The sequence below is a fragment of the Acipenser ruthenus genome, chromosome 7, assembly GCF_902713425.1.
Source record: "Acipenser ruthenus chromosome 7, fAciRut3.2 maternal haplotype, whole genome shotgun sequence".
In the NCBI taxonomy this organism is placed as follows: domain Eukaryota; kingdom Metazoa; phylum Chordata; class Actinopteri; order Acipenseriformes; family Acipenseridae; genus Acipenser; species Acipenser ruthenus.
This window is the reverse complement of record NC_081195.1, coordinates 54,288,098-54,303,322: the sequence shown is the minus strand read 5'-3', so window position 1 is coordinate 54,303,322 and position 15,225 is coordinate 54,288,098. Positions and strand designations below refer to the sequence as shown.

Genomic DNA, 15,225 nt, shown 5'->3' with positions numbered 1-15,225 from the left:
CAATTTATTACATTTTCAAAGTCGGACTAAAAGGAAACATCAATGATTTTCATATACCAAAAAACAAACAAACGATATTATAAAAATGGTTTATTAAAGGCAATTAATTTGTATAGGTCATTATCCAGTATATACAGACTTGTTTACAGTGCAACACTTTGACCCGAGGGCCGTATGCCAAATTCCATTCAAACATTAGTGGCATGTCTTTGTCCTATTTTGATTCAAGCAAAATAAAACTGGTATCAGATTTTGGTTTGATCTATGGGGGAAAAAAAAGTTTTTATTTGACAGTGCAAACCGTATCTGTGGAAAATAGTACTGTACAATATTTGTTACCCTGGTTATCCTTGTTTACATGGTAAATTTCATGAATTGTAGTTAGTAAGTTACTCTTCCTTTATTAAGCTGTGAAGAACATGAGACTTGCTGCAATAGAGGATAAACTAGTAAAAAGAAGACTGCACAATGCATTAGATAAAGCAACACTTAGTTCCCCTTTAAGTATTTCAAGACATGCCTTTCAAGCAGAGCTCCTAATAGAATTGATTAATATCAACAGTAATAACTAGCAGCTCTTAAAGAGTTCCTGTATCTGCTGTCTCAGGGTTTTCACGATGACATGCAGATGATGCACCAGGCAAGCCATTAAAGTTCATTGTACATGTCGGATCCGGTTGCAGTGTCAAAGAGGTGTGATACAACGTAGTCCTGATACACCCCATCGATGAGCTTGGCTGCATTGTTTTTCACAAACCAGCAGTCCACCTGGTGTCTGCCACTGTGTATCTTTCTCTGCTTCTTCACTGCAGGCACCAGCCTGTCCTTCAGCTTCAGGGCTGTGCTGGGACTCTGGGGCTCCTGGTTTGATTTAGTCCCATTCAGCAGGCTCTCATGAATGGTCACATTTACAGGCATCTCGGTGATACTGACTTCCTGATACAGGAACTGGCCTGAAAGTAAATTGAAAGCATTAGTATTCATATTTCTATAATTTTTTTTTTCATTTTAAAAGTTGGCGTCCTACTAACAGTGTCAATTGCTGTTGTTTCGGTAACCCAACAAATGGTACCCCTGCGAAACTTTCTGTATGACAAAATAAGTATACCCTTTTTCAAGTTCAGAGTAGTATCATGTCTCAACAGTGTTTTACTGGGACTTTTTTTTTTTTTTTAACTCACATCGCAATTCAAGTCTGTTCTGTAAAAGGTACTCTAGTGCATAGGGATGCAAGTTACAAAACAGAACTGGCCCAAACTGTCACATGATCAACCTAGTCCAGTGGTCCTCAAAGCTGTGCCCGTGCGACCATAGTGTTGTGCCCTCGACTGCAGGTGACATAATCTGGAATACTGCAATATTGATGTATTCGGACTGGGAGAGGAACTGAAGTCATTACAATATACTTAGTCTGCTCTCAATTTCTTTTTTTGTGCCATTTAATAAATCTGTATTTTAATGTCCTTTTTACTTTAAGTTGGAATAAGTACTGTTGTCATTTAAATGTCAAAAGGGAAACATGGTCATACCCTCGACAATTCTGAGAAATAAACAAATATACCCATGTCCAAAGAAATTTGAGGACTACTGACCAAGTCATAGACCATTTAAGACTGAAGTGCTGATTGTAATGCAACATGTTTCATAGATAGAATCATAAAGTGTGAATACATCAAGCTGAATTGACCTTCTAGCACTGAGCATGATCCAGGGCTGCACTGTGTAGTCCATTTGCTAGGAGGAGGCTGATCTTTATCGACTACATTGCATTGTTGGAATTTGGCCAGAGGACCAAACATAAAACACCATCAATTTAGCACACTTTATTACCGAAAATGCACATTTTACAATGTCATATACATGGGAGATTATATTTAATCTTCCTGTTTGATTTTAAGATCAAAACGGTATGGAATCCAAAATACGACTTACCTAAGAGTCCATGTGAATCACTGGACAAGCCTTTGCTGCTGGAGATGTAAAATCCCAGGTGGTCTCTTTGGTATGGAGCTGGATTCTTATAGTGATGGACTAGGATTACGAAACTGACAGATCCCTGCACTGTCACAGTAATGTTGGATTTCCCTACGATTGACACTGCCAAGCCATCCCTCTCCACGGCTGACGTCTTATCACATGGAAGGACCATCCTGTCCTTGCTGTCTAAGATGACTTTGCGAGGGGTGATTTCAATGTATGACCGCTGTGGCTTGCTGACCATGATTGTGATTGTGCTGAAGTAAGTCCGCTGTTTTTTGTGACTGTTGACAGGTGCTGGAGCTCCAACCAACTTTCCGTTTACTGTGACACCTTCAAAAATAGATACAAATAGAGGGGATTATGCAGAGGATATAAACTATAAGGTGGTAAAGAAAACACTTACAGTATGCAAAGTTCAATTCCTAAAACAAACCAACAATGCTTGAATTCCAATTCCTGCTTTTTTTTAGCTAAAATGTTTTAATGTTTTGTGCTGGTCTGTCTAGACAAACAAGCACAAAACGGGTACAAGTTAGGTTTCAGATAATAATGGTATTTAAACTTGCTTTAATTATTACAATGCTTACCAGAGTTTTTATGATCTGTTACAAGCCTGAGAACATCTCCTGGCTCTCCATTGATGTTAAAACATACTGCTATCTTGCTCAAGGGGAAATCAACAACAAAGTGAGGGTCTCCGTCAGCTGAAGGATGAGGACAATTAACCAGTTAATTACAGGCTATAAATGCATACTACACAGTACAGAGTATCGCCTGGTCCTGGGAAGATACGTCTTTAAAATATACATTACCTAAGAGGTGCCTTATAATTAAAAAAAGCACTGTTTCCAAGTAAAGTGTCAGGTGATTTGTGTGTGATTTGTGCTTGGTAATTCAACCGAGTGCTGAACAAACTATTGCTACAACAAATGCTACTACTGTTTTTTCAAGTACAGACGCATAAAGAACACAAAACAGGATGTAAAACAAAGCATTTTCAAGTTTTTGTGTTTTTCCTTTTTGAATTGTAAAGCTATTGTGTTTTTCAATGGGACCCCTCATTTGAAACCTGCTATTTAATGAAATGCTTTTTGAGCAGCGGACTGAACGAGAGTTCATTGCCCTTATGTACATGTATTCCTTTAACCAAGAATGCTAGTAACATACTTTTCTGCCAAGGCTATCATGAAAAAGTAGATTGTCATTACTTACCTGTACAGTATGCACACATAAATATGAATGTGGGATGTAAACACAGACTGACAGGCATCTACATCCCCTGAAGTTGTACTAATGCATTTCAAAAATGTTCCTTACATTTTGGTTGTTGATCTCTAGATGTAAGTAAAATGCAAAAATGTGCTTACAGGTGCTACTACTATACCCATCTTCAGGGATATGCATTTTCCGTGCAGATCATAAAACATCAAGTAAAGGACTAAATTACTAGACATTCAGTGTTTTGAGTTACATAGTGCAACACATAACATTTACACAAGAGTCCTAAACTGAAGGAAATGGATGGCTTGGATAAAAGCACAAAAACACAGGTGACACTTTTCTGCAGCTGACAGTGAGTTCAAACCTCCTGAAACAACACTTGACAAAGGATACAGTATCTGAATCATACCTGATGTTTTTGAAATAATTATTTTCTTTTCAGGCTTCTTCACAGAAACATCTAGGGATTAAAAAGTATATATAGATTTACATAAACAATATATAGCAGCAGGTGTTTATAAGAGCACAGAGAAGGAGGAAGAGGCCCATGCATTGTTCATCCTAAGGGCCAGTGTTGGTTTTCATTGTGCACTGAAAGCTTGGGATTAGTTTGATGTATATAATAAGTGTGTATTAATAAACTATATATATATATAACAATAATAAAACTAGTGTCAATTCATAATGACAAAGAAGTTTAGCAGACAGTGTTTTCGTGTTGTGATATATATATATATATATATATATATATATATATATATATATATATATATATATATATATATAGACATATATATATATATATATATATATATATATATATATATATATATATATATATATATATATAGATATATTTTATTTTATTTTGGTTGAAAAGTTAAATGCAACATTAACTATTTGTGTTTGATGTGTTGACGTGAGTGTTACATTTTGTAAGATTTGTGAATACATTTGAAACAAACACCGAGGTCCTATTGTAAGTGACTCTGCATCAGCAGTTGTGGTGCATAGTTCACCTCCTAGTCTCTGTAAGTCGCTTTGGATAAAAGTGCCTGCTAAATGACTAATTAATAATAATTGCAAGCAAGTTATAATGGCACTGCATTCTCATTTAGGAACATTTTGTAAGGATGGTCATTTAAAAAATGCCATCAGTATACAAAACCAGCCTGACCAGCTTTTCCTGCAGTCATGTATAGTACCAACATGCAAGTCTCTTAATGCTTTGCTTCCATCTGCCACTGAACTCAATCTCTTAACCACAATGCAAATGAGCTGGGGACAGGACAGAATCTTTAATGGCAGTTTATCACACAGCACTGCCCGTTACAACAACTCAATCTAAGGTTGTATTCAGACTGCCATCATTTCCATCAGCAGGGAAGAATTCAAGATCATATGACACTGTTCCACCTGATATGAAATCTTATCACAAAAAAGTACTGTGACAAAAAAAAACCCAGAATATTTCACTGCATCATTTTCATATGGATATTTGTTAAATAATAACAATAATGTTCTGTATACGTGTATCATTGTTTTACCTGGTTGTTTTGTGTTCCTGTGTAAACTCTGTGGTTTTTCTCTGTGCTCTTCATCCAACGGATCAGCATCATCAGCATCATCATCTCTGGGCTTGTCCATTTGTATGTCAGGCTGCTCTATCACCATTGAGGTAACAGGTGTAACAAAGTTGTATGTCAGAGAGAGATTCTTAGCCTGGTCTGAAAGGGTCTCCCGCTCCCTGCTGGACTCACTCCTGAGCCGAGACTGAAGAAGCTCCTTAACACTTAGGTATCCCCACAGCCTTTCAATGTAATCCTTTTCTGTAGTTGTATTCACCAAGCTCTTGATATTTTTCTCTACTTCTTTGGCTTTATCTTGTAGAGGTACGTCCATCTCCAGCATGATGCTTTTGTCACTGTTGCTGGCTTTCATCTGGACATGTAAAGAGTCTGTGCTCTGATCTGACAGTTTGCCTGCGATCACAATTTCTGAGCCGTTAAAATAATTGGTAAAGAGTTTCTGGGTTACATATTCCACAGTGTCTTCTGTGTAATCGATATGGATGTCTGACAGGAGTGGAGTACCGATTTCATCATAAAACCTGTAGCATAATGAAGTTGCATGAATCTTTCTGGCTAAATAACCAATTGTCTTTAAATAGGTGCTTAGATCTAACATTACTTATATCACATGCTGAGAACATATCAACTTTTTTTTTTTTTTTTTTGCTCACGAAAAAATAGCTTTAATATTTCAGCCTTTTTATTAGGTTAGGAAGGTACATCTGCCTGAACAAGATACAAACCCTTTAAGCATTGTTCTGGCGTCTGCGTCTTCGTAGATCCTCCGCATCATGCCACAGTTTTCCAGCGCCATGCGTTCCAGCAGCCTGTAGTCGACGTCATTGCCGATTCCAATGCTGAAGAGGCAGGACTGCTCCTGAACCGCTTCCTTGGTGTTGCTCAGGATGTTGGAGGACTGGGTCTCCCCCACCGTGGGCCGCCCGTCAGTCAGGAAAATGATCAGGGAGACGCTCCCCTGAGTCCTTCTGTGATTGGCCTTGTAGTCACTTAGTAACGCAGCTCCTGTTTGGATGCCTCCATTTATATTAGTGCCTAGAAACACAAGAGGATAACCTTTCACATGTGATAAATACAGAACTGAGCGATTTTATCCTTCGTTAAAATAAAAAGGAGGACCAATTTATGAAAGACACACACACACACACAAACTGTTTGGTTTGCAACACATTTTCCCCACCTGTTCCCCCAATGTGTTCAATTTATATAACTGTATTACATAAACTACAGTATTTTATCTTGATCCCGTACTGCATTATAAAGCTAAGCTGGCTATAATTTTGCCTTGGACACAAGTCTGCTGCATTGATAGTATCTTACTACAAATCCCCAACACCCTTAAAATGTATTGTTCTACAAACCAACTGAAATAAGTTCTAACAGCTCCACACACCTTTAGGAAATGAATTGTAAAGTTTAGGCTCAGCTAAGCTGTGATAACCTAAAATGCCTCAATAGCATAACATTCTCTTTTTGTTTTCACAGGTTAAGACCATGCCACTGGAAGTTCCCTTGCTGTGTTAAGGGCTCCACAGGAGCATTCCACTGATAAGCAATTCTGTGGAGTCAGATAGGATCCTTTAATTTGTAACCCACGGAGTGAGTGGGAAGAGGGAACTATGTACTTCCATCAAACCTATAATATTGTGGAAAGATAAATGGGCTTCACCACAGTCTGGAAAACAAAAAGATACTCTGGGGAAAAAAAAGTCTGGAAGATGCTTATGAGAATGTTCTTATGCTAATGAAAAGTAACATGTATTTAAAACCTTGGTTAATACATGCTATGCCCTGTATGAAAAATAAATGTTTATCTGCTTATGTAATCTCAACCTGATTACAAAGCTTACATGTTCTACAACCTTTTACCAAGCTCAATGCATCTTCTGGTAACTATGGAAACAGTTCAGCTTAAGGAGTGAACACATTCTCTACCTCCGCTGGGGCTGAGGAGGTAGATGAATTTCTTGGCGTCCCGGATGTTATCTGGGGTAACAGGTACCAACTTTCCCTGCTGCCAGACTTTGATGCGGTTCGAAAAGCTGACAATGTTGAAGTGATCCTCAGGTCGGAGGTCCTTGAGAATAGTGAAGAGGGCTTCTTTAGTCTACAGGAAACCACAGCAAAAAGACATTGTTAAAACTCTGGCAAGTGTTTTTAATGAAGTATCAAATTGATTTCGGCCTTTGAAATATTACTTGTATTTTGATTATTGTTTTACTTTGTTTGTAAATTAAGGAGATGTCAAAATTCCTGGCTTAACTTCAACAATTTCAGTAAGCTGTTCTTAGCAAATTCAAAGGAGGACAAGGAGCATTACTAATGTACCCTTTGTCCCTTTAGTTGAAGCTTGTTAAGAAATATTTAAGCTTGTTTACGTTTCCAGGCCGACAGTCCGAAGAAAACAATTTTTTTTATGAGTAACATGTCTGGTACCTTTTACCAGCATCAATCCAAAGTAAAATTTGTTAACATTAAAAAAAAATAATGGAGGGATTTAAATGAAGGAATATTAATTGGAAATGTTAATATACAGGAAGTTGGTAAACATACTAATGTTTGGCAGTGAACATTGGTTGTTTTCTATCCTAGTAGAAATATACAGTTAAAACAACAAAGCTGTGTTTTTCACTGAACATTAAATAGCGTAGCATGAGCTCCCGAGGTCTGAAATATACTTGGTTTACCCAAGAATGCACTAGTTTAATCAAATATTTCAAAATTGCAGTAACCATGTGTTTCTGTAACATCTGTTTCAATCTCAGTTTTCAGAAACATTTCCAAGCGTATTAAGCGCTTTTTTAGCAGTCTTTCAGTAGGACGGCAGGGTCAGGAGTTGCAATTCTGTTTCCACATTTACTTAAAATTCACCGATTTGTTCCAGCTATTGGCTTTCTCCTTTGTATTGTACCTGTTTGTATCACATGGCTTTTCCAAGTGTAGTTTTCATGCTTAATGTCATTGTTGTTAAAAAGATCAACAGTTTTACAGATTTTCAACTTTTTTCCAGCTTCCAGGGCATATGGTGAAATGCTTTATGTATGACAGCAGTAACCCAATGCTGGCTTGCCACAGCGTATTAGGACTCCCTTGTTTAACAACTGTGCCCTGCTATGCTACAAAGTCCCATACATGCTTGGAACAACATGCCAACTGTTTCTTTTGTATTTGAAAAGGAGCAGAAACCCTGGAAACAAAACTCTTTAACAGCAAGTTGGCTATCAGAAATTCATTTTGTAAACAGTCAGCTGTTTACTGGCTGTCAGAAATCTATGACAGACAATGTGTTTCTTTTTGCTCTGAGATTCCTATTGGATTTTCTCATTCATTGCATAACGAGCATGTGAAGTGTAATCGTGCCCCAGTTGGTGAGTGAGCTGCATTTTACTTTCAAGCTCTCTAAGTAATGTGAAAAAACAACTTGTCTCTACAAAGAATTAGCTAGCAATGATTTATGAGAAAGCAGCAAAAGAGCAAATTATTGTGAAACGACAATAAGATACAGTTAGAGGGAATTCGGTGAGGGGTTTTGTGGGCACTTTGATCTCTGCTGTCAGGTAATTAACTGCATGTATTGTTTTGCTGGCAAGTGGTTTATGTGTGTGTGGATTGTTTATTGTTACAAAATCCTAGCTACAGTCTTTAAACAAAAGGAATTTTTGTAATTAGTTTGTAAGACAAAGAACACAGCAAATGACACAATGTATACTTTTCCTTTACATTCTTTAAACAAAATGATATATTTTTTGTGTATTGCTAATGATTTTCAAAAGATAATATAAATAAAAAAGAACAAACATTATGCTTTATTTAGATTATGTTTTATTTATATCAGTATCTAAACTAACCACATTATTACCACTGCAGGTGAACAGGGTGTATGGGAAATTGGAAGGATTTATACTTTTGTACAGTGGCTAAGATGCTCACTTTAAGAGTCCCTGAGTGGCTCAGTTAAAGTGCTGCTGCTGGGAGCTTAGAATGAGTCACACAGCCTGGACGGTGCCAGTCTACGTCCAGGCTGTGCAAAGAGGCCAAACTTTGCTGGGGATGGGAAACCGGCAGAGATTGCTCATCATGCAACTGAGAACCCTACTGGCCATACACTGAGCACATTCAGAGTGGATAAGAGGCAGGGCTGATCTCTGTTCTCCGGGATCGGTAGCCCGCCCACCTCTGCTGTGGAATGCTGTGTGTAAAAGCAATTTGGCTTTAGGCTTGTGAGATCGGAGGACGCTCACACGCCCTCAGAACATCTGTGCTGTGTGGTGACTCGCTGCGGTGAGGAGAAAAAACATAGCTGGACATTCCAAATTGGGGGAAAATAAATAAAAATAATAATTGGTCATTCTAAAATAAAATAAAAAAATAAAAAGACGCTCACTTTCACGTAAGTGTAAGCACACTTCTGAAAACCCACAAACTTGAAAGATCAGACTCACCTGTCTGATTTTAGTTCCTACCATGGAAGCACTGGTGTCTATCACAAAAACAACATTCTTGGGAACAGCAGGCAGGTCTTTTGGTGCAAAGTAGTGCACAAAGTACCCATTTAAAACCTAAAAGAAATGTTAGGAATGTAGTTTATACTGCTTACAAAAACCTTTGTTTTTTTTACGAATGGAACTGTGTGAACCAAAGAAAACATTATTTCATGTAAACTACAAAGCATAAAAACGTTGATTTGTGTTTGAGCTGTCTCAAAATCATTTTAATTTACATTTTACCTCACTATTTCTGCACATACATTTCATACACAATTAGAAAATTAGATTACGGGATGAAGAACAGTTTAATTTGCCAGGTTGCTTGGCAATATTACAATCCTTAACCAACTGGGTAAGCCCATCAAAAAAGTTGGTATTTTACAGTTAATCCGCTTTGTACATGGTAGCTGCATAGACTTTTATTTTTAAGCATTATTTAATTGTATACTAAGTTGCTAGTGTGCATTTACAAAGGGTCTTTGGATCACCTTTCAAACAATTAAAGGCATTAGATTAAGAAAGCTGTAGTAAACACACAGAAAAATCCATTAATAAAATAAAAAGCAGTCTCAGCTTGAAATGCAGCAGCACTTTATTTAAGCTGGGCTGCTACTGCTTGATGTCGACTCAGGGCAAGGCAGAGACCATAAAACCTAAACTTGAATCCTTCCTTAGGCTTCATTTTCTTCAGGTCCAAATCAGCCCACTCAGAATCAGATTCTGTTGCTCATTGTGAAGATTGAAATGTTGCAGAAAAGTTTAGGTTTGAATGGCAAAATTAGTCAGATACATACCCTTAATATTTTCTTTCTTTTCTTTCATTAAAAGTTATGTCAAGAGTAGTGGACATTAGGCAAGACTTCAATAAAGAGTTTACCTGAATATCTCCTATCCCCAGCTCTCTTTCCACATCGTATCGAACGACAAAGTCACCAAGCATGCCATTCCGTGCTATCCTTGCTTGCTGCATGATGTTGGGGCTGAAGGTTACTTTGCATGTGGTCTTGGTCCGGTTGACAACAGTAGATAGAGGAGCTTCTGGTTTACCTGTAAATAAAGAAAAAAACTGTGAGAAAACATGTGGTGTACAACACAATTGGTGGCTGGACAATCTGGATACTGTGCCAAAGCAGCTTATCTGAAACTGATCAAATGAAATGTAGGGAGACTGCTAATTTGGCCACCAAAGAGGTCAATTACTGCAACCTTGTAGAGAAATTTGAACTTTTGACCTTCTACACCTACCAGGTGGACTAGCTCTCTCGCCTTCATTATGAGAAGTTTATTAACCTTTTACAGTTTTCTTCATGACCCTAAATTGCTGGAAAGTTACTGGTCCAAACTACAGAGAAACAGACATAAAACTAACATTACACAGGATTAGGATTTCCATTAAAAAAAGTGTCCTGCACGGTGGCCAACTGTATTGAACTGATACATGTACACCCATCAATATGTACCATAAATAAGGGATTTCTTCTTACTGTTAGGATTACCTGTATTTGTACTGCTGGATGTCCTCCCGTTCCTCAGTTGAGGGGTTTCGAGGTAGGTTATCTCAGAATGCTCCACGATGTTCACCTCTACTGACAGCTTGCTGACCAGTTGCTGGGGGCGCACACTGGTCACATGTTCATATTTTCCCAGGCGCCTCTGCAATAACTCTTCGTAGGCCAATAGGAAGGTTGCCTTGTTCTTTCCAGGGATGCTGGCAGCAATCCGAAATGTTTCCATCTCACTTTCACTACATGTGAAAAAACGCATTCTTAAAGATTCTAAAGGCTTTGAAAGATTAAATCTATTTTTTTTTCAAACCACATTTCATTTATCACTAAGGATATACACTCAAGCCAACAGTATTCATCTAAAATGGCATCTCTCTACAGGCTTGAGGGGGGCATTTTATCTCTGCTTGAACTTTCAGAGAGACATGGCAATAAATTCAAAGACTGGTGCTGTTTTAATTTGCACCCTGTCCTTTGGAAATCTCTTTACAGACCTGGAATAGAATGCATAATCTGGAGGTTATCAAACTCGGTCCTGGGGACCCCAAGTGGCTGCTGGTTTTCATTCCAACTGCACTCTCATTTACTTAACTAGACCCTTAATTGAACTGATAATTTGCTTAATTAGACCTTTTTACTTGGTTTCTGCTCTTGAACAGTTGCATTTAGTAACTTGAACTGCAACTGTTTAAGAGCTGAAAACAAGTAAAAAGGTCTAATTAAGCAAATTATCAGTTCAATTAAGGGTCTAGTTAAGTAAATGAGAGTGCAGTTGGAATGAAAACCAGCAGCCACTTGGGGTCCCCAGAACCGAGTTTGAGAAGCCCTGGCGTAATCTCTATGCCGCTTCTTGCAACTCTATGCAACCAAAAATGAATTAATACCGGTTCCAGGGTGGAAATAAGACGCACATTTACTAGCAGTTTTATCCATTCTGTATTTTAGCTACACATTAGCCACAGTGTGCAGGCGACACACTCAGGTTTGCTACTTAAACACTCAGTAAAACCTAGAATTCCTCAAAATGTATAATAGGCTGAACTCAAACCGCCAAGCTCAAAGTCTGAATGCAAACAACTATACAAACTGATTGATGCCCACTGGACAAGTGTTTTGTTTCCACACTTGTATCCCGTTACCTTGTCTCACCAACAGGGGTCAAAGGTATCTGTAACAGCTCTCACAAAAGTTGACTGTGGCATACCATGGTAAAAGCACAGTAAAAGTAATTTGAAGGCAAACAGACATGGGAAAGCACAGTGTAACAGTGTAAGCATGTGAAAAGCATGGTAAACTACAAAATTACCATGCAGGCATACCATGGTAAACTTTCATAAGTGAACAGTGCATTACACAACGCTGTCTGTTACTGTTAGACATGAGAGTGTTATTTCCATACCATTTGTAAATGTCCTTTGGAAACATAGGGCGCCATTTAAGATTCTTTAGGCTTTTAAAGATCGACCAAATGGGAGATTGCTTGCTATTAACTGTGTCTAGAATCAAACCAGAAACCTAGGGCTAAAAATATTCACATTCCTTGCCCTTGTATTCCAGTGTGAGAGTTCTCCTATTGTTCTCAAATCATCCACTAATTCCTGTATAACAATCTAACACTTGTAGATGTACATGCAGAAATAGCACTTTGACTATTTAGAAGTTTCAGCAGTTGATAAAGCTGTCATTGCTTATCTAAAAAGCTCAGGCAGAGAAAATACAGACACCACTACATTCACGATGAAATCCTTTCTTCTTGGTTTCAGTTTACATGAATCGATATTTGTTACTGTCTGCATAGGTGTACTGTTGAAGGCACAAAACTAAACCTAGATTCCTTTGAGTTTTACTCTAGCAAGCTTAAACATGTTCCTATAAAAAAGATTTTCACTTAGATTCTTGAGCATCTTATTTTCTTATATATTGGGTCCTTATACAAAAACTACCAATAACTGTTTTTTTTTCTTTTAATCGTTTGTAAGAAAAGAAAAACGATTTCCACTAAACTAAAATAAAAGTATTTGGTTCTCACATATTGTCTGCTTTGGCACCATTCCCCGGTTTCTTAGTCTCTTTCTTTTTGCCCTTGAGCTTTTTCTCTTTCTCCCTCACCTCACTGGGAAAGACTCGTCCACCAATGATCCTGAAATATCAGAAAGAATGCAGTTAGTATTTCAACTCACATGAATGTAGACACCCTTTTAAGTCTTCAAATTGAGGAAAGAACTTGGTAAATCTGTCCCATTGTGGTTCCTGTATACTACTCACATTGTGAAGTTTGAGATGTAGGCTGCGGCTGGGATTTGGATCTGAAAAACACCTTCCTTGGCAGCAGATACTCTGTTGATCATGGTGCAGGAAACAGCAGTGAATGCATATCGAGAAATAATGGTGGTTTTCACTTTGAAATCTATTATGTGAGGCTTGCTTTCCTACAAGAATAAAACAACACGTTTTAAGACAGTGGCACATTACAGTTTTCATTGTATATGTTGATTCTTGTATACCATGCAAATGGTGAATTTCAGTCTGTATTTAAGTACTTATTGTTTTCAACTTTGCCAACATTAAGTCAACCAACTAGTTCAAACAACTACAATGGACTTACTAAAACTGAAAAAAAACTGCACCCAATCATAAAGAAACCTAAATGAAAATTGAAGGGTATTATGAGAACTCAGACTTGGTATTTTAATTGTAGACAAATCAATCTTAATTAATTATGTATATTAATTGTTTTTGTTTAAATATCAAAGACGATCATAATGCATTTTCTTTTACATGCAGTAAAATGTCGTATGATTTAAAAAAAAGACATGACACAGTATATCAGACATTATATTCAATTTACTGTAACACTGCCAAACAGAAAAAAATGCATTGCACTGCTGCTACGCAGTAACCACACAGAATAAAAACGCACCATACACCTGAAGTCAGTAAAAATGACCTTGAATGAATAAACATCACTGCAATTCACGCATTGTATTATTTACTGCTACTTACCAGTTTGTTAACTTGCCGTGGAACTCGGTGTCCAACCTTTTATAACACAAAGACGACACAAAATATTAGTTCCTATAAACAAACACATGTTGGTCATGTTGTTACACACACTTCCCCAAGATGCAAATATCGATCAGTAAAGGTATAATAATAATAATAATAATAATAATAATAATAATAATAATAATAATAATAATAATAATAAACTCACAGAATCTGGTTCCAGGTCGCTGAAAATCTTATCAATATTATCATTAAATTCTAGATTCCCATACTCCTCACCCAAGACTGGGGGGTATAAACAGAGTAACAAAATAATTGTAATCATCGTGTGGACATTACCATATATTTAATAAAGAAAAACAACAATTACAAAATCTCGACAAAGAAAAGAGATCGAAAAATCAGACATGCAAATGGTTTAACAGGAGTCGTGGTGTATGGGTGTAAAGTGAAATAAGTCCCTGAATAAAGGAGTCTTCTAAGTGTCCGCCCACTAGACGCATTGTTTAAGTGCCGAGTATAATTATAAAACTTAGAAGTACAGGCCACTTGCGACACTGAATTAACCATTCACACCTCGTGTATCTCAATAGATGACCAATAGTATGAAGTATGGCAAGCTTGGCTAAGTGTGAATTCTTATGGGATCACTTTATCACGTTTTATTTTTAAAACTTAATGATACCCGTTTGGCGTTTATTAACTGGTGTGTTCCCCCCTTCCTAACAGATGTGGATGTTTTCTGTGCCCCTTTCCATGTCAACGTTAGCCTACATTATTGTTCCAAAATAAATGACCTGTATTTTATTTGATAATGTTAAAGGTGTCATTGTGAAAGCATAACATGAGTAATAATGGAGGAAAGTAACTAAAAGCATGCTGAAAGCATGCTGAAGCACAGTTAAGTACGGATTAGACATACTTACGTAAAGCACAATAAAATTCAGCCATGTTAAACCGTGTTAAGAGCATTGCAATAAGCACACTGCAAAATTACCGTGCAAATACATCAGGATAAGCTTTTTTTGTTAGGGGTTTAATCTGCACCTGTACATTCATTTTCTGTTGGGGAAAAATGACTGTCCAATGTAAAGAGTACCGTAATGTGTTAAACATCTTTATGGTAACCCCTAAATAATACACAACTTTAACTCACTCAGATAATGGTATTTCCATGATTAACCCTTAAGTGCAAGTCAATACTGGGGCGAGCCTAGCTCCCTTGTCGGATCAGTTATCGGTCTTATGTCTTCATGTTTAGATTGCGTCACCTACCAACCCTGACCCCTACCCCCGTGCATGCTACAATACTGTTTGTATGATTGTGTTAACCTTCTCCCTAACTCTAAATGCCTCTACGCATTCTGGTGGCAAACACCCAGCACCAACCCAAGTACTAGACATTTTTACAACAAATTGCGGCCACTGTTTCATGCA

The 15,225-nt window shown here is 37.5% G+C and overlaps 1 protein-coding gene across 2 annotated transcripts; it reads right to left on the bottom strand.

Moving 5' to 3' along the window:
* Positions 1–22: 22 nt before the first annotated feature.
* On the bottom strand, positions 23–14,245 carry itih5 (inter-alpha-trypsin inhibitor heavy chain 5). 2 transcript variants are annotated; one of them, XM_034024778.3, is made up of 14 exons: positions 13,997–14,245; positions 13,786–13,821; positions 13,048–13,211; positions 12,812–12,922; positions 10,762–11,021; positions 10,155–10,324; positions 9,233–9,349; positions 6,726–6,897; positions 5,516–5,825; positions 4,749–5,311; positions 3,611–3,661; positions 2,568–2,684; positions 1,933–2,310; positions 23–953 (listed from the first exon to the last, which is right to left on the bottom strand). In XM_034024778.3, the coding sequence occupies exons 1-14, from the start codon at positions 14,111–14,113 to the stop codon at positions 649–651; spliced, it is 2,871 nt and encodes a 956-aa protein (XP_033880669.3). In that variant the 5' UTR covers positions 14,114–14,245; the 3' UTR covers positions 23–648. The 2 variants fall into 2 exon arrangements, with proteins under 2 accessions (XP_033880669.3, XP_034778172.2); XM_034922281.2 differs by having other exon boundaries at positions 10,774–11,021; positions 13,997–14,244.
* Between the last annotated feature and the right edge of the window lie 980 nt (positions 14,246–15,225).

What these genes read in the sequence shown, in the direction of transcription:
- itih5 (XM_034024778.3), bottom strand. Translation starts at nt 14,113, where the DNA reads ATGATTACAATTATTTTGTTACTCTGTTTATACCCCCCAGTCTTGGGT. An exon ending in GCGACCTGGAACCAGATTCT is followed by an intron (nt 13,822 to 13,996) that starts GTGAGTTTATTA and finishes GTGTTATAAAAG; the next exon opens with GTTGGACACCGAGTTCCACG. An exon ending in CACGGCAAGTTAACAAACTG is followed by an intron (nt 13,212 to 13,785) that starts GTAAGTAGCAGT and finishes TTATTCTTGTAG; the next exon opens with GAAAGCAAGCCTCACATAAT.